At 46.1% G+C, this 27,214-nt stretch overlaps 1 protein-coding gene across 1 annotated transcript; it reads left to right on the forward strand.

Moving 5' to 3' along the window:
• The first annotated feature begins 15,924 nt into the window (after window positions 1-15,924).
• On the forward strand, window positions 15,925-26,322 carry LOC117696595 (stearoyl-CoA desaturase 4). Its single transcript, XM_034487596.1, has 5 exons — window positions 15,925-16,162; window positions 19,299-19,429; window positions 21,181-21,386; window positions 23,273-23,505; window positions 26,123-26,322. The coding sequence occupies exons 1-5, from the start codon at window positions 15,925-15,927 to the stop codon at window positions 26,320-26,322; spliced, it is 1,008 nt and encodes a 335-aa protein (XP_034343487.1).
• Window positions 26,323-27,214: the final 892 nt, after the last annotated feature.

The raw sequence follows: 27,214 nt of genomic DNA on the forward strand, positions 1-27,214 counted from the left end.
CAGAGGTTGGGGAAATCCAAATACTGTCTTCTCTATAAATGAAAGGGCTTGTGACAAACACAAATGCAGCACCTTCTGAAAGGCAAGCTCGGAGGCTGGACAATGCGATGATAACGCCAGTACCATTTCTCTGGTCAGGCACTAAGTTAAAGGCTGGAGGATGCTTCCTCTCACATCAGAAGCAAGGGATGGGAGCATCTCAGACTGATCCGAGTGATAGCTGAGTTCATTTAGAAGCAACAGGAGTGGTGGCACTGCAGTCAGGCGCCACAGAATCCGGGCACCTTCTCCCTGCATGAGTTTACTGTGTTCTGAGAACCAAACAACCCAGCTCACTCTCCTGCTGTGACTACTACACCCAAGTTTTACACCCACCTTTCAGACCACATAACAGTGCTGGCAATTCCTACAGTCTGGCCTCCTGTAAAGTTCTAAGTCTCGAAAGGGCAGCTTCCATTGCAAATGTCTCCCCGCACCTCAACAGTGGTACTCGGCGTCAAATGTCACAGTGGCATTCTCTTCGGTGACCCGTACTTAATGTTCTATGCAACAAAGAGAGCACTGAGTTTTGTACAATGAATTCTGAGCACACGCCATAAATCCCAATGATAAGCTCCCCAAGGGACAGAGATTCTGCCCTGAGGTTGCCAGAGGCAGAAAGAGCCCTCCTCCTCTGGTGACCACTCCTCCCACACTATCCAGCTCAGCCTGCTCTGCCCAGACAGCAGAGAGCTCACAAAAGGGCAGTGTGTACTGTGCTGACTCATGGTGATTTTGGTGCTGGGGACGTCTAAGAGTCCATTGGCATCTTGGCCGTTTCCCACCAGGAACAATGAGTAGTCAGGGTCAAGCTGCGAAAGACTTCATGAACAAGAACAGAAAATGAGAGAAAACTGATTGTGAAAGGCATGGCAGGCCCAGAACCACGCCTGACTGTATTCTTACGATTTTTTTTTTCTTTTTTCTTTTTCTTTAGAAATGGAGGGGTGAGGGTAAGAATAATTCTTCTCTGAGTCTATTTGTGTTAGTTACTCCTGTTAACTGAAGCTGCATTCCTTGGTGTGGAAGTAACTTACACTTTAAAAATAAAGCTCTGTTTATTTTTGTTTATGTTTAGGGCTGATGACTGTAGGCACAACTATTGTCATGCTTGTAAGACGTCCTGGATTACGTCCCCAACACTGGAAAAACAAAACCTAACTAAATTAATGACATAAAAGCACCATTTTAAAGCTCACAAATCCACAGCACATGGATTTATAGACTTATAAATCCATTAGCTTCCACCATTTATTATTATTATTAGTTATTAATGAATCATCTGGTTTTCAGACAATTTCTCTCTGTATCCTTGGCTGTCCTGGAATTCACTCTATTAGACACAGACTGCCCCCCTCTGCCTCTCTAGTGCTGGGATTAAAGGTGTTCATCACTATGCTGGGCCTCACTGTCTTTAGTTTAAGAAAATTTCATTATCCTCACCTCAAAAGGAAACACTATACCCATTCAAATGACTCCTCGTGGCCTTCCCACTGTATCAACAACCAATATGCTGTGTCTCTGAATCGGTTGTTCCTTCTGCTTATGTCAGAAAAACAGCCACACAGTGTGTTTGGAAGCCTCCAAGCATGACGTTCTGTGTGTGTCTTTGTAACAGGCCCCGAGACCTTAGTTGGCTTCCAAATCTTAACACAACTAACATGGCGAGGTGATGGAAGTACTATTAAGGTCATCAAACTCATCACGTAGGCAGTGCCACCTGCCAAAGTGAAAACAAAGACCTACTTCATGAAAGCCCCTGGTTCTGGGAAGTCTGTAAATGCACTAGCCTTGCTCGTTGGCTTCTGTAATTTCCCTTCTGACTAACTGTTCTTGCTGAGATGTGTCAACTAAAGACATGCTTTGTTTTGCTTGTGTGTGTGTGTGTGTGTGTGTGTGTGTGTGTGTGTGTGTGTGTGTGTGTGTGTATGCTTAAAAGCTCACCCTGAGAGGGCTGGAGATATGGCTCAGCAGTTAAGAGCACACTGACTGTTCTTCCCAAAGTCCTGAGTTCAGTTCCCACCAACCACATGGTGGTTCACAGCCATCTCTAATGGGATCCGATGCACTCTTCTGGTGTGTCTGAACACAGCTACAGTGTACTCGTATACATAAAATTAATTACAAACAAACACCTCACCCTGAGAAAGGCTCAAGACTGTAGTTACCAGCCAGCTAATACATTTTCTACTGACTTAAATTGGTCTACAAGTCATTTCTTTGATTTCATCTTCTTTGATAAATTCCTAACATTTTCACACTGGCATAAGTCAGTTTTTAATTCCTCTTTATGGTTAACAATCCATTGTATTTATGGTGAGCAGTTGAGTTGTCCTCCCCGTCTTTTGGCCTCTATAAATAGTGTGTCTGCACATTTGTGTATATATTTTAGCATCTGCTTTCTGTCGATTTGTGTACACAGGAATGGGATTTCTTCTGTGATGATTCTGTTTTGGGAGTGAGCAGTTTTCAACAGCAGCAATGACAGAGTGTCACCATTCACCATAACATTTCTCCCTTTTTTTTTTCTTTCTGCTTTCGGGGAAGGCCAGACCCCCTCGGAGTAAAGTAGAAGCTGTGTTTCCACTAGCCAAGATTCCTTTAGCCAAAGCCTCAAACCATGCTTCCAACCTTGCCTTTTCCAGGAGCAGGCAGTGTGACTACCTCCCTAGATCACTAACGCACCCCCTACCCGACTCTGGCCAAACACACATACACAGTCATATGACATCATAAATTACTATCCTAGTGACCTCACACGGAGCCCTACTAAACTCCAACTCAGGTTAAGCTGAGTGCCTGAAATAGAAGCATGCAACGCTCTTCATCAAGTCCTGGCCGTCTGCCAGTGCCTGCGGGGCAAAGTCCAGCTAGGACGAGGAAAAGCCAGGGGCAGGCGTGCTGGCCCCTCCCGGGGTTACTCTCGGTCAGCATTGGCCCCAGAGTCACTCGCGTTCACTTGGCCCACAGCGCCTGACCCCGCGCAGCCAATCAGTGACCGCACTGAGGCTCTTGCCCGCACCGCTCCAATCAGGAGGCGCAGCCCCTGAAGCCAGTCGGTGCACTTTGCAGTCACACGTGGGGCCTATGGAGAGCTTCCAAGGGATGCAGCGTCTTGAGCTGTTCAAAGCCAGCCCAGTCCCTCTCCCCTCCCCGTGACCTTGAATGTCGGCTCTGGTCGCCAGCTTTCTCAAAGGAGGGAGGCCCCCTGGCAAAGCAGGGAGCGTTTTATTTTCGTCTAAATAGTGCAAACGCTTATGGAGCAGGAGGCAGAGCTCAGATTGGGTCGTGGTGTAGAGGAGAGCAATCTGTAAAGCACAGCATTCAAGTGTTCAGGAACTTTCCAAGCCAATGTCGGCCGGCATGAAGGGGCGTGGAGTGGGCAGTGGGAGGGAAAAATGCAGGGGAGGCGGTGAGAGTCTGGAAATCTCGATATTTAAGAAAGTTACTGTGGTGGCGGAGGGGACAACAAGGGTTGGAAGCCTAAATCCAGGCTTTGGAAAACTCCAATGGGAATGGAAAAGGAAGGGCGCATCTGAGAAGTATTTTTGGAGTAGAATAGACATCCAATTGCTGGAATGGTGGCGTGGATGCAGGGTGGGAAGGGAGCCCATGATAGGCTTTTAGCTTGAGTCACTCTGCAGGGGCAGCCTCTGCACCAACTTAAAATAAGAAGCTTGAAACAGAAGCAAGCTTGGTCTGGGAGCAGGAAGTCAATATTTAACACGGGAGTGGGAGTTGTAAAAAGTTTGCTGGGATTAAAGGCATTAACCACCACACATAATCTTCTTAACGTGCTCTTAAGTTTGGCTTGCAAGTATTGCACTGAGGATTTTTTTCTGTCTCCATGTTCATCAGGGAAAAAAATGGCTTATAATTTTTTTTTTAAAAAATGTGTGTGCTCTTAGCCAGTTTTCATATCAAGGTAACGCAGACTTTGCAGAATGAACCTGCTAGTGTTCCTTGTATCATAGGGGACAGTTTAAGGAGCTTGGGTATTATCTCTTCCTTAAAGATTTCATAGAACTCGGCAACGAATCCATCTAGTCCCAGGTTTTGACTTTTGGGGAAACTTTTGGTTAGTGTCTCAATCTTGTTGACTGTTAAGAATCTGTTTAGATTGTTTATATCCTTTTGATCTAACCTTGTGAGTCACCTGTGAATAGGAGTTCATCCATTTCTTAAATGCCTGGTAATGTATTACCAATGATCATGGACCTGAAAAATGGTTTAAAAAAAAAACTACTTTAGAATGTTATGAAGTGAAGCCAGCCTGTGGTGGCGCTGGCAGTTCATCCCAGCACTCAGGAGGCTGAGCAAGGTTGAGCTCTGAGTTCGAGGCCAGCCTGGTTTACAAAGCAAGTTAAATAAATAAATAAGACTGTTAGGAAGTTAAAAGCTATTTAAGGAACACATGGAAATAATAAGTGAATGAAATGAAGACAGTGGGCAGAGAAAGAGAAAGACTAGAGAAACAACTGAAGATAGAAGGAGAAAGAAGAGAAGGGAGAGGCTATGGAGGGAAGAGAGCAGGAGATTGGGAAAAATAAAAATCAAGGACAAAAACAAAGATGTCCCAACTGTATAAAAATGTGTTGCTCCTCTTTAAAGATTTAATTTACTTTAATTTTATGTATATGGATGTTTTGCCTGTGTGTATATCTGTACCTGGTGCCCAAAGAGGCCAGAAAAAGCTGTTAAATCCCCTGGAACTGGAGTTACAGATAGTTGTTATCTGCCATGTGGGTGCTGGGGAATTGAACCCTCTACAAAATAAACAGTGCTCTTAACAGCTAAGCTATCTCCCTAGCCCCTTAAAAGGGGGGAGGGGATTGAAGTAGATAAATGTAAATATAAAAGGGAGAATGAGACTTAAAAACAAAAAACTAAGGGCTGGAGAGATGGCTCAGCAGTTAAGAGCATTGACTGCTCTCCCAGAAGTCCTGAGTTGAAGTCCCACCAACCACATGGTGGCTCACAACCATCTGTAATGGGATCTGATGCCCTCTTCTGGTATAATAAACAATCAAACAAACAAGCAATAAAACAAAACAGAACACTCAGACAGGATGGTGGCTCATGCTTTTAATTCCAGCACTCAAGAGGCAGAGACAGGTGGATATCTGTGAGTTTGAGGCCAGAACTAGTTCCAAGACAGACAGATTTGCACAACCCTGTCTAGAAGACAAAACAACCTCCCCTGGGGGTGGGGAAGAGGAGGCAGAGGAAGAAGAGGATGAGGAAGAGGAATGAGAAGGAGAAGGAGAAGAAGAAGAGGAAAACAGTAAACTAAGTCAAAATATTGTAAAATAGAAGAGAAAGGAGGAAACTTGAGGAATACCAACGCTAAGGTAAGAGAAAAATATATTACTCAATAACGAAAATGGGTAAGCAAAACTAGACAGACAATTAAGAGCAATATCCAATAAGGCATCAAAAATTAAAAATAATATAAAATTATAGTAAGAGGGAATCAGGTGGTTAAAAACAAAGATAGGATGCTAGACCAGCTCCTTTCTGGGTCCTCAAAGTAAAGATTGTTAGTTGTAAGCTTGGAGTTGAGGAGGGTCAGCTGAACTTGTGGACTCTTGCCTTTCCTGTGTGTGTTTATGGCATTGCTGAAGCTGTTGGGTTGGTACCTGATTTCTGCTGGCTGTATCCTCACTCTGGTACTTTCCCCTAATGCACACTAGCAACCTCTGCTGGACACACTTACGTTTAAGTTTGTGGTCATTTTGAATTCTCTCACCACCACCCTCCTCACCATATTGTAACCCTGGGGTTGAGTAATGCTCGGAAGTACCTTGGCAGTGTGGACACAAACCACAGCCGTGAGGTTGGTGCCTCCCTTCGAGCCTTCCAGACCTCCTGTGTATTGACGACCCTGATGGAGGGGTGCAGCTGTGAATATCATGCACACATCTGGAACTTTTGACCTCTGTGGTGGTCAGTGGCAGAGGTTAGACTCCCGAGACTCACCCACCCGCTGGCCTCAGGCTCAGAGCCGTTAAGCTTCAGGGTCGTTCTCAGTTGCTGAAAACTGTGTTCAGACACCCATTCTTTATGTAATTCCCAATTTGAGCTTAGTTTCCTACAGCCAACCCCACAGCATGCCAGCATTTGGTCTCCTTGCTCCTCAAAACTGCCTCATATTCCTGTGGCAGGCCAAATTGAAGCCAAATCCCCTGACCTGTGTGTGGGGGGGGTCCCCTGATCTCAAGACTCTAGAGTAGCTCAGTTTCAAATAAATTACCTGTAAAAATGACACCTGGTGCTCCCGTCTAATCCATAGGTGACAGAAAGGAAGGAAGGAAGAAAGGAAGGAAGGAAGGAAGGAAGGAAAGGAAGGAAGGAAGGAAGAAAGAAAGAAAGAAAGAAAAAATGGGATTTCTCTTTACCTGACAGAGAAATCAAAGACACAGCTGGACTGGAGGCCTGTGGGGGCTATGGGTTTGTCTTGAGGGTAGGACTGCCAGTCTCTCCTTGTCAGGGCCAACTGGTTTACCTTTTGAAAGCTACTTTTGTTTTCCAGCCCACTACTGAGGAATTGTGTACTTGAGGATGTGTCTGACTTGCTGGTATACTCCCTTTTCTTCTCTGGTACCCTTCTGGGATGTCTGAAGCATCCCTCTCTTTTTCTCTTTGGAATAGGGTCTATTGCCAAGGAACAACCTTGGCTTGGTGAGGAGTTCTGAGGAAGGGGTGTTTGTGGGTGACAAGAGAAACAACTCCAAGTAAATTATGAGGTAGAAGCTAACAGCCTTGTGTTCTGCTTGAGACAGCTCTCTAGAGATCTCCAGACAGCTCAGCTCCTGTTAGAAAAATTCTAAAAGAGCTGTGTTCACGCTCCAATCAGTTCTCTCTGAGTAGCTCTCTCTTGCAGAGCAAAGCCCTGTGCCCAGATTCCCTTTTGAGTATCTCATAAATCAGCAATTTACAACTTTATCCCCCTGATTCTTAGAAGAAGACAGCAAGTAGACATTTTTTTTTAACATGGCAAATGAATTTAGAGATTTGCCTGCCTTTGTAAACACAGACAATAAGCTATCTGGGTGGGATCTTGCCCTGCACTCACCACTCCCCAAATCTTTTTTCTCTCCTTCCTTAATATCTTTCTGACAAGCTGGCTCATAGTGCAGCTGCCTCTGTTCTTTTAGGTCCATGAAATCCCTCATAATTTATATTACATCTTTATATTTTGCATAGTTGAGAAATTATACATTCTTGAACTCATGTTTTCAGAGTTCTTTCCCACAGCCTTAAGGGATGTCCTAAAGGTCACAACTTTCACCATTTTGCTGAGACATACCCTTGCCTCCCAGATTTTTGCTGCTTCTAAGTATCATGGAATCATTAACATTCCCTAATATCCTTGCCAGAATATCTCCTGATGGAGGAACATAAATTATGTACGTTATTATATAAACAAGCCCCATGCCCACAGCAACCATCAGCAATTGTGGAGGCTCTGCTCCAGGGATGGGACGTGTCACACCATCCCTTCCACATGGCAGGACTTGGTAGTCTATGTATTCTTACTCTGACGCTACTTCCCTGGCTCACATGGGAGTGGCTCACACTAAGCCATAGTAGCTTCCTCCCACCCTCAACCCCAGTTTTTCACTGTGTAGTCCTGGCTGACCCGGAACAAATTATACATATGAGGCTTGCCTCCAGCTCACAAAGAACCATCTGCTTCTGCATTCCCAGGTGGTTAAGTTAATGGTATGTGCTACCATGCCTGACTTTGAATAACATTTTAAATGATATTAATTGCTATTAAAAAACATGCAGACAGTAAGCCAGGCAAAGACAGTGAGGGTTGGGCAGAGGTCTGAGGAGGTGGTGTGCTGATGGTTTCTTGGGCTGAAAAGGCTGCACAGTGGAAGAGGGGATCCGAGCATTTCAGAGCTGTTTGGTAAACTTGGTGTATCATCATGTTAGCTGCAAAGGCGTTGTGTCTCTGGATGCTAATGCACATGGTTTCCTTTTAACCAAATTAACCAAGGTCTCCCCCACTATTAAAGAGTCAATCATGAAGAATTGCTGGTTGTTAATTCCCAGCATGGACAGTACCATTAAGATAAGAATTTAGGATCTGCTATGGGACAACTAGTCAAGAGCTAAAAGCAGCAGCATTAGAACCATCTTGATCATGGTGGGGTTTTGTTTTCTTTTCTTTTTAAATACACACACACACACACACACACACACACACACACACGTATATGAACTCAGGACCACTGGAAGAAAAGTCAGTGCTCTTAACTGCTGAGCCATCTCTCCAGCCCTTAAAAATTTATTTATTTTATGTGAGTACTCTATAGCTGTTTTCAGATACACCAGAATATATATGTATATGCACATCCATATGATATATATGTATATATGTTTAAGGATTTATTAATTTGTTTTATGTGTGTGAGTACACTGTACATATATGTTTGGCCTCTGTGTGTGTGTGTGTGTGTGTGTGTGTGTGTGTATGTGTGTGTGTGTATACATACATATAATGTATCAGGTATATGCAATACTCAAGAAGTCCAGAAGAGGGCATATGATCCTCTGGAACTGGAGTTACAGACTTGTTATCTTTCCTGTGGGTGTTGTAAACCCAGCTGGAGTTCACTCCAAGAGCAGCAATTGCTCTAACCCCTGAGCCATTTCTCTAGTCTCACCATCACGATTTTAAATAAATCTGCTTAAATTGTCTTTATGATTGAGAATAGATATACCTAAAGTGTGTAGACATACTTGATGCCCACTAATGATGGTTTATTTTCTAGCAATGTTATGAATTCAGGGCCCAGCACTCTAATCATTCTCATCATACTTTCTACCCCTATGACTTGTTTAACATGCTGTGGTGAATTAGGGCATCCACTAGATTAAGAATCATTAAAACTTAGTTTCAAATATCAGTTCCATTCTTTACTAACTTCATAGTTTAGGGAGAAAAAAAATTAACACAGAGATTTTCAATGAGTTATATATCATCCCTGAAATCAACCCAAGGCGTGTTAAGGACAGCCATGAGGCCAAAATGACTTACAATATCATGGGGCCTTTGTCCCCTTTCAACACTGTCATAGGGTTACTACTGCTGTGATAGACACCATCACCAAAGCAACTTGGTGAGGAAAGGGTTTATTTGACTTACACTTCCTCATCACTGTTCATTATCAAAGGAAGTCAGGAAGAAACTCAAACAGGGCCGGATCCTGGAGGCAGAAGCTGATGCAGAGGTCAAACAGGATGCTGCTTACCTACTTGTCTTGCTCCTCATGGCTTGCTCATTCTGCTCTCTTATAGCACCCAGAACCATAGCCCAGGGAATGACACCACCCACAATGGACTGAGCCACCCCTGATCAATCACTGTTTAAGAAAATGCTCTATAGGATTTTGGACAGCTGGATCTTAGGGAGGCATTTTCTCAATTGAGTCTACCTCCTCCCCGATGACTTTATCCTGTGCCAAGTTGACATAAAAACAAGCCAGCACAACCAACAAATATTGACATTTGTATTGATGGTAACCAAAGCAATAGTGGGTGGAATTTGCTGTAACAGGACTAAGGCAGCAGCGGCAGAGCACTTGTGCTGGGTTCCTTGCTGCCATGCACTGAGGATCCAATTACATTCCTGGTGGCTTTCATTAAAGAAGCAAACTTCATTAAGGAACTTCCATCTTTAACCTTTATGAGACAACTTTTTAAAGTCTGTGTCAGAAAACAGAGGTGTCCAGGAAGCTTTTCTGGTTCATGTGCAGACCATTCAAGGATGTATGGTCATCACTTATGAGCTGAGTTAATTCACTGTGAATAAGAATGACCCCCATAGGATTATGTATCGAATGCTTAGTCACTGAGGAGCAAAACTGTTTGAAAGAGTTAGAAGGGTTAGGAGGTGTGGCCATATTGGAGGAAGTATGTCACTGTGGGATTGGTTTTAGTTTTGACATTTCAAAAGCCCACACTAGGCCCAGTCCTGTCCACCCACCCCCAACCTCGATGAATCAGGATGAAGCTCTCAGCTACTTTACTATGTCTGCCTGTATACCACCATGTTCCCTACCATGATAATAATGAACTGACCCTCTGAAACTGTAAGCCAGCTCCAATGAAATGATTTCTTTTATGAGTTCCCCTAGTCATGGTGTCTCCTCACAGCGAAGAACAGTGACTAAGACACATAACATCCTTGTTACTTGAAAGAATGACTGACAGCTAGTCTGTTAGTCCATCCCAATAACAAAGGGCCTAAAAAAGTTGGCTTACAGGATGCAGTTCTATTTGGGAGTCTGGTTTCAGAGGTTCTGGTCCATGGAGGGCTCCAATGCATTATGGTGCAGCAGAGCAAAGCTCTTTGCTTCAGTAACGAAGTCATAACATTTGAGCTTTCAAGTGAGTTAGAAGCATTTTATGCAGTTCTGAGGTTGGCAGCCTCTCAGTTATTAAAGACCTCCCTGATAACAGAGACAATGCTAATGAATGTGACCTTGGCCTTGCCAGGTCCCCTGCAAGAGCAGAAAGTACTCTTAGCTGTTGAGTCATTTCCCGGCCAGATATATCACTTTTAAAAAGCAATCTTCAGGACCCTTGCTACTGCGCATTTATTAAGTTTATGGTTGCCCTACTTCCTGTAAACAGTTACCCTGGGTCATGTTCATTCTATGATTTTTAAATGAATAAATTTTGAACATAGAAGTTTAAAAGTATCCCTAGTAACGCCTAGCTTTTCATCCTAACTTTGGAAACTATTGAAAGCTTTTGAATCCCAACTCTCTCTTCCAAGATATTAAATAGTCCTTATTGGGTCATTGAGATGGCTCAGTGGGCAAAGACAATACAAGCTTGATAACCTGAATTTGATCCCTGGAGTCCACAGAGAGGGGGGTGGGGAGGACCGTCTCCATAAAGAAGGCTGTCCTTTCACTCCCACACGTGTGCCATAGTGTGCACAAGCCCAGCCCAGCCCTCCCCCCAAATTAAAATGAAAGGCTGGAGAGGGAGAGATGACTCTGTGGTTAAGAACACTTGTTTCTCTGGGAAAAGACTATAGTTTGGTTTCCAGCATCCATATAACAATTCACGGGCATCTGTAACTCAGTTCCAAAGGATCCAGTGCTCTCGGTCTCCACGCACACGGCACACACATGTAGTGCGTAGACATACATGTAGGGAAACACTCATACTCATAAACTATGGATAAATACAACTTTAACATAATTAAAATTTAACAGAGTGAGTTCCAGGACAGCCAGGACTACACAGAGAAACCCTGTGTCAAAAAAACAAAGGAAAAAAAGTGAAATAGGACTGGAGAGACGATACAGTGGGTAAAGGGTGCTTTCCAACAAGGATGCTTAAGGGCATGAGTTCAATGTTTTTTTTAAAACTTGACTAAAATAAGACCATGTTCTCCACCGTCTGATACTGTACAGTGAATGTGTGAGCCCATCTGGCCTACCAGCATTGTTTTAAATTTGTCCTCCTGTTTTCTTGTTTATGTCATAGGCTTCCTTTCAATCAGAGCCAGTAGCACAGCTAATGAGGGAAACGGGGAGCTACTGTAGATTTCATAAGTGAAGGGTTAATACTATATATAAAAGGCTGTAGCTGAAAGTACCTTTGCTTTTTATCCCCAGGGAGGCAGACAAAGTGAAGTGAAAAGGTGTGTGTGTGTGTGTGTGTGTGTGTGTGTGCACTCTATGCAGATACAATACACATGTGTGTTGAAGCCAGGTGTCAATATCAGATGTCCTTTCTTTATTGCCCTTTACCTTTGTTTTGAGACAGTTTTTTATTGAGCCTGGTGCTCACAGATTGGCTCTCCTGGCTGGCAGGCCACACCCCTCAGGATCCTTCTCCCTCTTTTCCAGGCCTTCGTGGCCTGGGATCCGAGGCATTCTCTGTCACTCCTTGTTTTCTATATGGGTGCTGGAGGTCTGGACTGATCCTCATGTTTACCCACTGAGCTATGTGCACAGCCCCTAGTCGGCTTTTCACACTTTGATGAGTAATAACTTAGTCTACCCATCTCAGTTGCAGGCTGTTTCTGCCCTCTACGGTTGTCTGACTTCCATGTGTTAGCTAAAAAAAAAAAAAAAAAAAACCTGAAAATGTGTGTATAAAATGAGCCAAAGGCATTTCAGTTCAGATCAGATGCCCTTGACCCACCCTTTGTATACTTGAGTAGTTCACAGATTCTCACAAAGATCATGTGTTCCCAAGATGGCGTCTCCACCCTACAAGGGTGTAGGTTGTATGGCTGGGTCAAACCCAGGTCGGAGGTCCTGCCCTTTTCACAGACTCTGACTCATTTTAGTTGTGTTCTTGAAAAGGAAGCGTGTTGACTGTAGTGATCTTTCAAAACATACACATGCAGACTATGGTTCAAGTGTTCTGTTTCCTTAGCTGAGAACATCCCTGGGTATGTGAGTTTTAGTTTAGACCTTTGTGTAAATATGATGAGTAGGGGTTTTATTTGTTGTTGTTTTGAAATAGATTCTCACTACATAGCTCTGGCTGGCTGGGAACTCACTGAGTAGACCAGGCTGGCCTCAAAATCATAGAAATTCACCTGCCTTTGCCTCCCAAGTGCTGAGGGGAATCTTGATTTTTGCTTTTGAAACAGAGTCTGGCTTCATAGCCCAGGATGTCCTCAAGTTGATGACCCTCCTTCAACCTACTGACTGCTGGGATTAGAGCACTCGTTCACACAGGCCTGATGACATGTGAGGCTGAATTGTCTGACCTAGTTGCTGATCACCGATCTGCAACTTTGTGTTGGACTGCTCTTTCCTTAAAACAAAACCCATGAAATCCCCAGCTGCTCTAGCTGAGGCAGAGGGATTCAATATTCCAAACCGGCCTGAGCTACATAGTGAAACCTCTCAAAAAACCAAGGGCTGGGGAATGTAGCTCAGAGGTAGAGCACTTGCCTGGTGTGTGCAAGGTTATGAGTTTGATTTCCCGTGTAGCCATAAACACACACAAACAAAAGACACAAAAATTTGCCCTAATCAAAGTTTCTGGAAAAATAGTAGTTTCTCAGGAGTGGAAATTTCTGGATGACAGAGTATGCACATATTCGATTTTATTGGGTGCTGATAGATTGTTCTTCAGAACAGTCGGGCAACTCCCAGGCTCATAAGAGGCTGTTCAAGTTTCCATTTCTCTGCTTCCTCACCAGCAGTAGATAATGCCACGCCCACCTTTACAGCTGCTGTAGTACTCCAGCTCTGGTTTACGAATCACATTTCAAGCAAAATATGAATCCCACTGGTCCTCATCGTATCCCGTAACTCATCTCTCTTCTCTGGGAAATAATCACTGAATAAATAATTAATGTCTGTAAGAAATTCCATAATGCGCTAGAGAAACGAAGGAAAGGTCAGGCAGGGTTCCTGCCATGACGAAGGCTTATGGTTTACTGGTGGGATGGACTTGCAAACCATCTTTGTTTTGTTTGTTTTGTTTTGTTTTGTTTTGCTTTGCTTTGTTTTCAGACAAGGTTTCTGTCTGCAGTCCTGGCTGTCCCAGAACTTGATCTGTAGACCAGGCTGGCCTCGAACTCATAGAGATCCACCTGCCTCTGCCTCCCAAGATAAAAAATGTACACCACCATGCCCAATTCAAGCAATTCTCAATATAGCTGTCAAAATAAAATTGTGAACAAAACAAAGTATATTCGAGAGCCAGAAGGACAGTGGGGTCTGTCACCATTTGATGGGAGGAGGAGAGGATGGAGCGGCCAAGGACACTTTCACAGAGGGAGAAGTTGGCCTTGCTTGCCCTCATCCTTTCAGGCTGGGGGATACCTGTCTCAGGAGACCTAGTAAATGCAAATCCCTGCAGTTTGAGCTTCCTTGCCGTGCTATGGAGCTAATGAGGATGGGCGGTGAAGTCATTTTGTCTTGGGATTCTAGGCTAGCTTTGTTTTTAAGCAGGGTGTAAGAGCTTGGGCCCTGGCATCATACCTACTGTGACCAGTTTCTAGCTCTGTGAATCACTGGCTCCTGGGACCACAGGCAACTTATCTGATCTCTCTATATCTCAACTTCCTCCTCCTTAAAACTCACAGGTCATGGGTCACAGGCAGACTTTTAAAAAAGCTTTTGCTTTAGCTTGTTTTTAAGAAAATCACTCAATACCCTCTCATTCTTCTTATTTCACACTCGAATGTTTGTACCTCCGCTATCTGTAAACACCTATCCAAGATTTCTGCCTCTTCCTCATAGAGAAGACTCCCAAATACCAACCTGACAGAAGAATCTTCAGACCTCCCTGCTGCAGCAGATGTTCCGGAGGCAGGAGCACGGGGAAGGAATTAGATGCTAATGTCTGGGGGTGGTTATCCCCTGTGAAACACGTCCTGTGACTGAGCGTGGGCTCATACACTCAGCCCTGTGCGTGTGACTGTGTGTGTGAGCTGGTCAGAGCATTCTGGGGTTCTGCTGAACATCCTGGGCAGGTGGGTGGAGAAGATCTACCACTGGCCTGAGATGCTATGTAAGAAGGTGGGCAACGCACCTGCTCTTTTCTCGGGATCTGGGGGCGGAGGCCACTCCCCCTGCCCCAAACCTGGTGAATGGAAAGAGAAGGTGGAATTGTGATGGAGAGCGATGAGGTGTGTCTCCGCTGTGCAACTGCCCCAGTGTGACACATTTGCCAAGCACCTGTGCTAGTCCTGGGCTTAGACTTGACTCTCACCCCCCAAATGCAGTCTTCTTCCATTTTGACAACATTTTCTACCCTCTATGAAGCTTGAGAACTGGACCCCAGCTTCCTCCAGTCAAGATGCTGGCGGGGACCCAGGGTCCATAGAGACGAAACGAGGAGATTGGTTCAAAGGGCTGTCTGCCAGAGAGAACTCTGGGTGCCAGAGCCGGGAAGACAAAAGAGTAACAAATCCCCCTGTTCAAAGCTTGCCAGAGTGCTGAGAATACTCCATCTCTCTAGGAATGGGGACAAAGGTGGCTTGCTCTTACTGTGTGCAGTATCACACACATAGCCTTGCCTTAGGTGAGTGTGGGCTTTACTGGCTGTCTCCTCCCATCTCTCGCCTTCAGCCTTCATCTCCTCATGGGGCTGCCTTGACTAGCCAGGTCTGAACACTTTATCCCTTGTTGGCAGTCATGAAGCACATCTGAGCAAATACCAGACACAGTCACCTAGTGCCAGCTCTACATACCCTTTAAATCACAAGCCTGGAAAGAACCACACACTGCAGGACTGAGTGGAGACACCTGCAGTTAGCCAGATACACAGTACTCGCAGTGCACAGTGGGCTCTGAACTCAACGCTCCATCAATCTTCAGTCACTGCAGACCTGGACCCTGCACTCTCTGCCTTCACAATAGGATCCGGGCCACAAGAGGTCAGCTTTTTATCAATGACAGCCCACAGCACAGGATCTTTGGTACCAGGTGGGACTGTGCTAACTGGGGAGAGGCCAGAGCTGAGATCTACAGAGACATCTTGGATATCTTTTTGGATTTATATGGCCTTCAAGCGAGGGTTTTTAAAGGAAAGAAACGCCTCGCCCCAACACCCCATCCAGCCAGTACCTTTCTGCATGCATGCACGTTTTCCCTCGTATGCTGGTTGAGGTACAAATGTTTTACTCCCCCTCCTGCCCCTTCATTGTGAGGTTTTATTGTCAACACATTATAGGTAGTTTCTGGGAAGTTTTCTCTACTCCATCTAGTGCATCTGTACTCTGTCTTCATACGATTGGGGCACTGGGATCTCTGACTCTACTGCCTTGGTTGTATTACAGGAGGAATAACCCCCCACCCCCGTGCTACCCTTGTGTACCTGCTCTTGGTTTCCACTCCCTCTCATTGAAAATCTCTAGGCAGTGTGGCGCTTACCACCACCATGGAAGCTCAGTCCTGGAGACAGCAGGATGGAGAAGAGAAGATGCCTCTCCAGGCAGAAGACGTACGTCCTGAAATAAAAGATGATCTATATGACCCCACCTACCAGGATGAGGAGGGGCCCCCGCCCAAGCTGGAGTACGTCTGGAGGAATATCATCTTCATGGCCCTGCTGCACCTGGGAGCCCTGTACGGGATCACACTGGTTCCCTCCTGCAAGATCTACACCTGCCTCTTGGGTAATCCCCCAACCTCTCCATCCTGGGCCAGCACCCCAGGTTTCTCCCCAACTCTTTAATAAGGTAGATTCCGATTCTGAAAAGTAGCCGCCCTCTGTCCAGATTTTTTCAAATCTTCTCTCCACTTCCTGAGATCCTGATAACTAGACTGGGAGCAGAGCCTCGTGGGATTGGGGTGTGAGAGTATCAGTTCTGGAGGTCCTTTAACCTGGATGTTAAAACCTATGAGGGGAGGAGGGATAAACGTATGGCAAATGACTGACAGTCTCCGAAAGAGCTTTTCTGTCCAGAAAGCTTCCTGACTCAGCATTGTCTGCCACAAGAAAATTAGGACCCTCACTGAGAGACATGGGAGCTTGATGAGGGCCCCAGGGGCAATTTGCTTAGTTAGGAGACAGAGTGAAGTGAGACTTTTCAGAGGGGGATCACTGGAGAGAAAGGGATAGAAAGGGATTACCCACAAAAAATATTTTTACACGATTCTGGCCAGGATACGCTTGTTTGCCCCAGAGAAAGATGAGGCAGGCTCCCTATACAATCCAAGTATACAGGTGTATGGCTTTGCTGCTCCAGGTCAGTCTTGTCAGTCAGCAATATGTTCTTAAAATGAAAAAAGAGGTTTCAGAATGGGGTGACATTTTCATCCATTCCATCATCAGCCAGTTCCTGTCTCTGGAGACCATGTAGGACACAGGGCTCAGAACCTTCTAACACTAGTTCTGCTGTTTCCTACCCACCCCCATCTCTCCTAGTGCAAAATAGCCAGGTTCAGAGACTGAGAAACCCTGGTCTTTAGGCTGTTGTAACAAGGAAGAAGGTTGCAACTGTGTCTCTTATCCGGTAGCTCAGCTCCTTGGGGATCTTTGGGTGTGGGCCAATGCAGGGCTGGACCCTGGACCCACACATGTGCATTCAGGTAGGTTTGCCTCTGACTCCCGATTCTTAACTCAGGAAGAGAGGAAGGGACTCTGTAGGCCAGGGCCCCTTGCTACCTTCTGAGGAATGGTGAGCCGGGGGGTGGGGTGGGGTGGGGAATCCCTCTCTGGAAGACAGAGAGGTAGACTTTCTGGTAGCTGCCTCTAGGAGGGTAGTGATGTAGAAGTTGGCTGTCTGTGTTGGCTACTCCTGCCCTCCATCTCTTAGTACCTGTAGCAGCTGAGCTCTGGTCCTGGAGCATCACCTTAAAAGTTCTGTAGGTGCCAGGGAAATACAACTGAGGAGAACCCCTTTTCCAGGGCTACAGTTTTTCCAGGTACCAAGTGGGGACAAGAGTGTTTTGTGATTAGGAAGGTCATGTCATGTTCCTCAGGCTAGCTGTGTGTTTTCCCAGTACTTCTCTTAACCTGGCTACCATGGGAACCTTCTGCCCTGCAGGGCTATTGACATGGGGTGCTAAAAAAGGAAAACCCTCCAGCCCTTTTCTTAGAACAATGCTAAAAGATGTTGCCTAATAACCACTATAGATAGATACAAACAGACCTTGCCTGGAGGTCATAGAACTCACCTATTTGAACTGAGCCATCTATTTGAACTGAGATGTCTATTTGACAGTCACAAGGTTGAGAAAGAGGATACACAATGTTTGGGTTCTTGCTTCAATCCCCTTTTGTATACTTCCAGTGTTGGCAAAGTCAATGTCCTAGAGACACCTGTGGCATAAAACTACACTTTTGGGTATTCCACTGAGGACCTCTGCTTTGGCCAAAGCTCTTTATTTCCTCCTGTGATTGCAGAATCCTGGCTCCCCTGTGGTTCAGGGTCAGATCATATGCGTGGGAAGAGCTCAGTTTAAATATATCCAGAAGCAGAAAACCACTTGGGTCTGGTCCCAGCTCAGAGAGAATGCGGCCAGACCCTTCCCTGCCTGCACATTGGCTCTGTGGCCTTTGTGGGAAGCCCAAGAAAGAATGAGATGGGGCAGGAGAGGGGAGATGCTGTTTGAAAAACTCTTACTTCTGGCTTACACAAGAGAGTTTATACAGTGTATTTTGAAGCTGAACTATGGTCCGTGGCCTCCTAGGGGCCATAGTTTCCAGTTGCCAATAGGAGTGAAGCATGGTTGAAAGTCTTCTCTAAGCCTTCGTGGGCATAGCCTTAGTTGGGGGACACAGTAAGGGTAGTCTGTTTCCTTCTCTGTTAACAACTGAACCCACTAAGCCTTTGACTTCAAAGACAGTGGGGTAGGACATGGTAACCTACCTCATTAGTCTAGGGTACAAATATAACAGGGTGGATTTGCCCCAATATAGGCACCACTAGCTGCCAGCTTCAAGCATTACCCAGCATTGTGCTGGCAGTGAGCGCCCAGACTGACAGGGACATGGCAAAGGAGAGGTTTGGGATCTAGCAAAGATCTCGAGGGTGGATGTTGGGCTGGACCAGTTCCTTATTTACAGGAAACTGAGCTTCAGCCCATGGCTACAGTATGATTCTGGGAAAACACTTAGCCTTCTCTATGATCTAACTCTTTGATATGCAGCAGAATAACACCTACCACCCAGGGTGTGCAGTGATTATGAAAATATTAATATTCTTGGTAAAGCTCAGGCCACTGTAAGAACATAATTCTGTGCAGGGCTGACTGGCCCTGATACAGGCATGTGTCTGCCATCATATCAAAATGTTCCAGCTGGTGAATTGGCACAGGCCTGTGATCTCTTAAAACTTGGGGGTTGTTGCAATTGATTGAACCAAATTACTCTGGTTGCTATCTTTCAAGGCACTGAGGGCTAATCTGTGGCTCTGAACAACTTAGATCAGAGGATGGTCATGGCTGATAGGCTCAGGGTACTGCCCCTGCAGACAGATCGTGAGGGCCCTGTTGCCTGTCTTGATTTCTGGGGCTTCTTAGCTTACCTTCATCTCCAGATAGATAGATAGATAGATAGATAGATAGATAGATAGATACACAGACAGACAGACAGACAGACAGACAGACAGACAGACTGGTGCATAAGGCAACCACTCAAGTGTTCAGATCCACAAGATACGAAGACCAAGGCATCACAGGGTTCTGGGAATGGATTCTCACTAACCTCTGAAGAAGCAGCAGACTAGAGAGTCAGCCAAGGGTCCTCACTCCCTCGACCCAACAGGACCAGCAATGGTTGATAACTCTCCCGCTGTCTCCTGACAGGAGTATTCTGCAACATGGTTGCCGGTTTGGGCGTCACAGCCGGGGCTCATCGTCTGTGGAGCCACCGAACCTACAAAGCACGGCTGCCCCTGCGGGTCTTCCTCATCATGGCCAACACCATGGCGTTCCAGGTAAGAAGCTCATAGAGGCTTCGCGTCTACTCTGCGAAGGCTGCGGGCGGTGTGCAGTAAGTCAGCACCCCAAGAGGAGCCAACAGTGTTAGTATTCTGTCTAAACTCCACCTCCACAGTTACCTGGCAACAGCCAGGTATGCTCCTCCCCACAGTTACCTGGCAACTGCCAGGTAGTCCTGGACCACTATAAAAGGGGCTGCTTGCCCCCTCCTCACTCTCTTAATCTCTTACTCTCTAACCCTCTCTCTCTCTCTTACTCTCTTGCCTCTCTGTCCCCTCCCCCCTTTTCCTCTCTCACTACACGTGGTCATGGTCAGCCTCTACTTCTCTACTCCTGCTTCTCTGCTTCTCTCTCTCTCTCTCTCTCTCTCTCTCTCTCTCTCTCTCTCTCTGCCTCTACTACCCTCCTGGCTCCCCTCCCCATGCCCTCAATAAACTCTATTCTATACTATACTGGTGTGTGGCTGGTCCCTCACGGGAAGAGATGCCTCTACATGGGCCCACTGAGACATCCCCTCCCCCATACCTCTCCACAGACCCACAGAACATACTCTCTTTATCTCTTTATCTTTTTATAAACACTTCAAACAGGACAACCATTATCCTTCTCATTTTCTTGTAGTCACCACAAATGCATGCTGGGTGCTGAGGTTCACATAGCATGGGGCATCTCGGAGTCACCAGGATAGGAAAGAGTTAATTGGAAGACTCTCTGGTTATATATAGGGTTACTGTTTTCCCCAAGGCCCCCGTGTTACACTTCAATGGCAGGCCGAATCCTAATGTTTGTGACCTAGATGAACTCATTAAATCCTCAAAATGTCTTAGGAGATTGAGCCCCATTTTGCACTTGGTCATTAAGAGGTTGGACAGGTAAACACTATGGTCTAGAAGTGACTGCCATGCTGGGCAAGTCAACTATTGAAGCTTGTAGAGGCAAAAAGTTAGAACAGGAAGAAGTGAAAGTAATAGGGGCCTGTTATTGCTATTAGACTCGAGCAGTGAGCACAGGATAGCTCACAGTATGAGGCTTACCCTGCAGTAAGAGGACATCAAGCCAGCCCCTCTGTCTCGGCATAACTTGAGATGCTTGCCTCATGCGCTAATCATGTCTACCTAACAACTTATTCCTCAAAGGTTCCTAATGTCATGTGGGACAAAAACAAAAAGAGACATTGGTGCAGTTTTGAAAAGATAGAAAGAATTACAAATAAAACAGAGGGCGCTTGGGAAAGGGATGAAGATCAGGAGTTACACAACGGCTCTGACATTGGGCTGGGCAAGCTGCCATTTGTAAAGGCACAGGATGACTATCCCTGTACTTTTTTGACAGGGCAGAAACCATGTTCCCAGGGGCCCTTACTTCACAGTCTCTGCACCCAGTGACTACGTATTCTGTGAGGAGCCTGCCTCATATTCCTTTCTCTGAGAACTAGCGTTCCTTGCCTTCTTCCCCTCTGGGCTTGTGGACCTCACTGTCTCCTTCTTCATGTGCTGTCTCCCCACCACACAACCAAAGGAAGAAGCAGTGTGATTCCTGGGCCATGGGACTAAAGGTTGCTTTCCGACATTTGCCTCAGAGGCAAGTGTGCAGGAGAGAGTGCTCAACAAGGACTCCTTTGGGTCAGAGTCCTGAGGGTTTTGTGAGTTGAGCTGAGAGTCTCAGGCCCTTGCAGACATCTAGGCCCTTGCATTCTTCTTGGAGCGCATCTCTTCTCAATATGGGTTCCTCTTTCCTGTGTTTCCAGAATGATGTGTATGAATGGGCCCGAGATCACCGCGCCCACCACAAGTTCTCAGAAACACACGCTGACCCTCACAATTCCCGCCGGGGCTTTTTCTTTTCTCACGTGGGTTGGCTACTTGTGCGCAAACATCCGGCTGTCAAAGAGAAGGGCAGAACACTGGACATGTCTGACCTAAAAGCTGAGAAGCTGGTGATGTTCCAGAGGAGGTGCGTGAATTCAGGGGGTTGTGGGTGGAAGCCTTAGGGACCCTACTTTTTCTAATGGAACACATTAAATAAGAACTTTTACTCTGTTTGCATGCTCACAATTGTTTTAAAACAGTTCTCTAATGTCTCACAGGCCCACAAGTACATGTTACTGCTGTATTCCTTTCTAAGATAGTTCCATAAATGAAACAAATGTTCATTGACCTAGAATAGTCATGGACACAATAAGAGACACAATGGGGTCCTTTTCTTCAAAAAACCTGTATCCTAGGCAAGTATGCAAATAACCAGAAGCAAAGCAGAATACTATCTGCACTGTGAAAGGTTTCCATAGACCAAGACCACTGGGAAGAGCTGTTGATAAAAGCAGCCTGCAAAACAACAGTGATTCTGATGTGTGTGTGTGTGTGTGTGTGTGTGTGTGTGTGTATGTATGTATGTGTGTGTGTATAAGAGAGGGAGAGAGAGAGCGAGAGAGCCCACAGAGATAACACAAACACAGCACTTGAGACTAGCTAAAGCCTTCTCCGTGAAGGAGACCCCTTAGCATCATGGGGCAGAGTTATGTTTCAGAGAGGCTGCCCCAACGCAGGTGAAAGGAGCCCCTGATTGACAGGTGATGTTCAGGGAAACATTAGATATGGGAGACCCAGGGATGCAGAGGTAAGAGTGGAAAGAAAAGGAGCTGAATGCGGATAATATCAGTACAAGTTGAATAACAGACTGCTTGACAGATATTGATCAAATTCCTTGCAATGTCAATGGCCTGGGACTGAAGACTGAGTAAAGCCTCCAAAGGGACAGAGAACTGGAGGTGGTCAGTGAAGGTCATTTCCCCGCTGCCAGTGAAGTGAGCCAGTTGAAGCCAGGTTAGATTATATTAAAGGCAGGTTAATTGGGAAGCTGCTCTCAGCGGGATTGAGGCCAGAGGAATCACCATGGTTGGGGAGGGGAGAAAGAGAGAAAGGGCCCATGGAGGAGGAGAGAAGAAGAGGGAGAGGGGGGAGGGAGGGAAGAAGAGAGAGAGGGAGAGGGAGAGGGAGAGAAAGAGGGCAACATGTCTGGATTAAATAGGGAAGATTCTCTGGGGAAGGGCAGCCCAGCCCCTGGGCTGCAAAGTTCAGGGTTGGGGGGCAGGGTATGCCAGGTAGGGACTGAGGGATGCTGGGAGAATCTGATGGCCAGGTCTGCTCTGGTATGTAAAATATACACCTCAATCCCTGTCCTCGGTCCACCAAATAGTTTAGAGGGCACTCAGTGTGCCTCCTGGAAAGCAGAGCAGAGATCAAGCAGGTAGTAGCAGGAAATGAATATGTCACACATTCTGTGTCAAAGATGGAGGTGGACTCAAGAAAGGACTCCAAGGCAGCTGGACAGGAGCCCAGACAGCTGAAGTTATCAGATGAGCTTGTGTTTTGAGCCTGACCTGTTTGGCCAACATGGCCTTACACTTTGTGAGAAGAAACAATGGGCTTCTAGTCCCAGACACACATTATAACCTGCTTTCCAGCAGTATTCCTTATCTAACATTTGAGATAAAGACTCAGGGAGATGGCTCAATGGTTAAGAGCACTGGTTGCTCTTCCAGAGGTCCTAGGTTCGATTCCCAGTACCTACACAGTGGCTCACAACTTGTAAATCCGGTTCCAGACAATCCAGTGCTTCCTTCTAACCATTTTGGATACCTGCACACATGAGATACACATACATACATGCAGCAAAGCACTGTGTGTGTGTGTGTGTGTGTGTGTGTAAGAGTGAGATAACTTATATCCCTCCTATATTCATAGTGTAGGAGAAAAGGCAGTTCAGCCCAGTGAGCACGGCCCTCTCAAGTTTACCTGTGGTCCCTCTACACAGACTCAGTGTGTGATCTCTCCTCATAGGTACTACAAGCTAGCTGTCACACTCATCTTCATCATCCTGCACACACTGGTACCCTGGTACTTCTGGGGTGAAACTTTTCTACACAGCTTATGTATCACTACTTTCCTGCGGTATGCGATGCTTCTAAATTTCACCTGGCTGGTGAACAGCGCAGCCCACCTCTACGGGAACCGGCCCTACGACAGGGGCATTGGCGCCCGAGAGAATCCCCTGGTTTCAATGGCATCTTTTGGTAAGTCCTCGGCTCACATCAAGACTCCATGAGGTAGGCTGCTGATGAGGGCATGAAGGCTAAGTCAGAGAGAGCAGATTAGAGTCTGACTTTACGATTGCTTTGGATCCACTCTAAGATGACGGCTGATCCAGTCCTCCTTTCCGAGTCGCTTCTGAGTTAGCGTGCATCTTACCAGGGGCAGAAGATGCAGAATAGACTGGTAATGTCGATGGCAAGGCCAGTAAAGCACAGTGCTTTGTATATGTAAGCCTGCTGCGTAGTGGGCAAAAATAAGCTGTTACTTAGTTCAGTAAGCCTCAGCTGTGCCACACCACCGTGGTTTCTTGGATCTTTCCCCATCTTTTAGGTACCTTCCACCATTACATACACTCTTAATTTGACTGTGTTAAAACAAACAAGCAAACAAACAAACAAAAAACCCAAACCCCACCACCTATGCTATAAAATTCGGAGATTTTCATAGAAATAGAGTCATATAGACAGATGTGTGTCCTGAACCAGTAAGCAGAGTCTATACAGACTCTGGAGTTTCCTCAACTCCAGAGTCCTTATGAGCGCAAAGTGGCTGCCAGCCTCTGGCCGGCCTTTGGCTTCATCTACAGTGTTATTCTATTCCCCGTGGCTGTTCTAACCCTGTCACCTCATCCTGGACTGCCAAGGTTTTTGTTTCATTTAATTACCTGTCTCATAGTCATCTGCTCATGTTCTTTGACAAAGATGATCATTCTCCATAGCTTTCCTGGGCGATCTCTTCCTGTCCCTAGCTGCTACCCATGCAGCTGAATCTCCCCTTTCTCTCCTCTCCCTCCCCCTCCCCCGGTGTGTGTCTGTGTGTGTGTGTGTAAAAGGGAGAGAGAGAGAGACAGAAAGACACAGAGACAGAGAGACACAGAGATAGAGAGGACTCTGTTTTAAACGTCAGACAAGAGCCAGTGAGGCCTGGTTAGGTCTTACTCAGAGCCTCACTATGGAAGCACACGTGGAAGCTAGCAGCCTTGTATCAGTACCCTTAGTCACAGCACACACAGCCCAGAGCACAGAGGGAGTAATCCCCTGAGAAGTCTTGCTAGGAGTCATTTGGTTAGAAGGAATTCCTTCTCCGTTCTTGTTTTCTATAGGATGCCCATTATCTTGGGTATTTTCATGTCTTTTTTCTTTTAAGTTTCTTTCCCTGTGTATAAACCCTTGAGGACGGATCGCACCCCAAGAGCTCCTCCTTCTTGCCATGGCTGGTGTTGATCAGCTCAGTCTGGCACAGACCTTGTGCATTTAATCACAACTGCTGAGATTTCAAGATTGACACAGCCATGCCGTGCCCCGACGTCAGCATTACATAATGCTCCCCCTCCCCCACCCACTTTCTTTGACTTCATATTCTCTCTGCTTTCCTGATTTCCTCTAGGGGTGTTTTTATCTTCAGGGTCCAGTGATTTTTCTTGTTCACTGTCTTTACTTCAACCTGGAAAGGATCGGAATTGTTGAAATTAGTTCAGAAGGAAGAGCCACAGGGCCGACAGAAAACCAGCAAACTGATTACATAGAGTATCTGAACTCGGATTCCTGTTCTTCTTTATCCTGCAAGATGCCCATCCTGGGAGTCTTAGAATCTCAAGTGTTAGACTCTGGGTACTTTCAGAGTCCTGTTTTCTTAGTGCCTCCCTCACCCCAAGGTTAAAGTTCAGAGAATTAGCAGCCAGAACAGTCTCTAATGAGCCAGGATTGGCTAAGGAAATACCTGTCATTGGTCGGGGCTACTTCCTGTAAAATTTGGTTGCTGCACCATGTATAGTGGTGCATGCCTTTAATCCCAGCACTCGGGAGGCAGGAAGGCAGAGAGGTAGGTGGAGGGAGTTCGAGGACAGCCTGGTCTACAGAGCAAGTTCTAGGTCAGGCAGGACACAGAGAATCTTTGTCTCAGAAAAACAAACAAGCCGGGCGGTGGTGGCGCTCACCTTTAATCCCAGCACTTGGGAGGCAGAGACAGGTGGATTTCTGAGTTCGAGGACAGCCTGGTCTACAGAGTGAGTTCCAGGACAGCCAGGGCTACACAGAGAAACCCTGTCTCAAAAAAAAAACAAAACAAAACAAAAAAACAACAAAAAAAAACCCCAAACAAACAAATAACAAAAAATGGTGGTTGCTGTGTACCCCACTGAAACCTCCACTTTTCTAAAGAACAGCAGTTCATGGAGGACAGTGTGGCTTACTCCATCTAAGAAAAGTAGCTACAGTTCTGACCCCCATCCTCTGCCTTGCCCTGACCACAGGCATCTAGGCACAGACCTTGTGGGGCTTGGAGCCCTCTTTCCTGAAACTCTGATATTTTCCATCATAAAATATATTCCTACAGATCCAGTTTCTCTCCCATCCTCTTATGATACAAACTTCCTCTGACAAAGGCTCTCAGACACACATGTGTGAGCAGAACCTGCCAACTGGTTTCCTGAGATGCCTCTAGGGCATCTATTTGCTTTAGAATATAAGACTGGGGGTTCATCTATTCACCCCAACAGCAGGATTCTTCAAGGTTTGAGGTACACAACAGCTAAGAAGTGTGTGAAAGGGAAGCAGCAATCACTGAGCGCCCTGACTGCTCTCCTTGCTTCTGTTGCAGGCGAGGGCTTCCACAACTACCACCATGCCTTCCCCTACGACTACTCTGCCAGTGAGTACCGCTGGCACATCAACTTCACCACCTTCTTCATCGACTGCATGGCTGCCCTCGGCCTGGCTTACGACCTGAAGAAAGTTTCTAAGGCTGCTGTCTTAGCCAGGATTAAGAGGACTGGAGACGGGAGCCGCAAGAGCAGCTGAGTGTGGGGTCATCTGGGTCTCTGCTCCATAAACCAACATTTAATGTTCTGTTAACTATTGAATAATGCTACCAAAGCCCACTCCCGAACATTATTTTTGGTACAGGAGCTCTCTCTCTCTTTCTCTCTCTCTCTCTGTCTCTTTCTTTCCCTCCCTCCCTCCCTCCCTCCCTCCCTCCCTCCCTCCCTCCCTCCCTCTCTATAGTCTATTAAGCTCTATAGAGCAGGCTGGCCTAAAACTCACAGAGACCTTCCTACCTCTGCCTCCCAACTGCTGGAATTAAAGGGGTGTATCTGCATGCCTACCTCTGCAAAGTATTCTTGTCAAATGTTCAAGGCAACTCTCCGTTGTAACCCCTCTGTCTTCTAACTTCCATTCCCCACACTTTGTTTCTATTACGCTTGTCTTCCTTTTCTCCTTAGTTGCTTCTCTGAGAAGCAGCCACTGAGTGCTTGGTCCATCTCCCAAAGGCTTCCCAGTCTTTCTAATGTCTCAAAGCAAGGGCCTTCATCAGGGACCCAAAGCTAGTGCTAGGACAAAACCTTTTAGGAAATATCTTATTAATTGTCTTTAGTTCATGTTTTTCTAAAGGAAAAGGGAAAATAGCATTTGTCATTGAAGTACTAAAACTGGCAAATCCTCGGGTGGGAGAGCATACAGGTGTGACTCAGCAGCAGGGGTAGGATCAAGGCAGGATGTGATGCAGCAGGAAGTACCAAAATAAGACCTCCCACAGACAGAGCCCTGACGCTGAGCAGGTAATGGCCATTGAATGTGGCTATGCTAGAACACAATGGAATGTCTCTGCAACTCAGTCTGGTTCAGGCTGAGAAGTAAAGGGAAAACCATTCAGTTAGTAGGAAAAGAGATCTCTGCTGAGATAGGGATCTTC

The sequence above is a fragment of the Arvicanthis niloticus genome, chromosome 1, assembly GCF_011762505.2.
Source record: "Arvicanthis niloticus isolate mArvNil1 chromosome 1, mArvNil1.pat.X, whole genome shotgun sequence".
In the NCBI taxonomy this organism is placed as follows: domain Eukaryota; kingdom Metazoa; phylum Chordata; class Mammalia; order Rodentia; family Muridae; genus Arvicanthis; species Arvicanthis niloticus.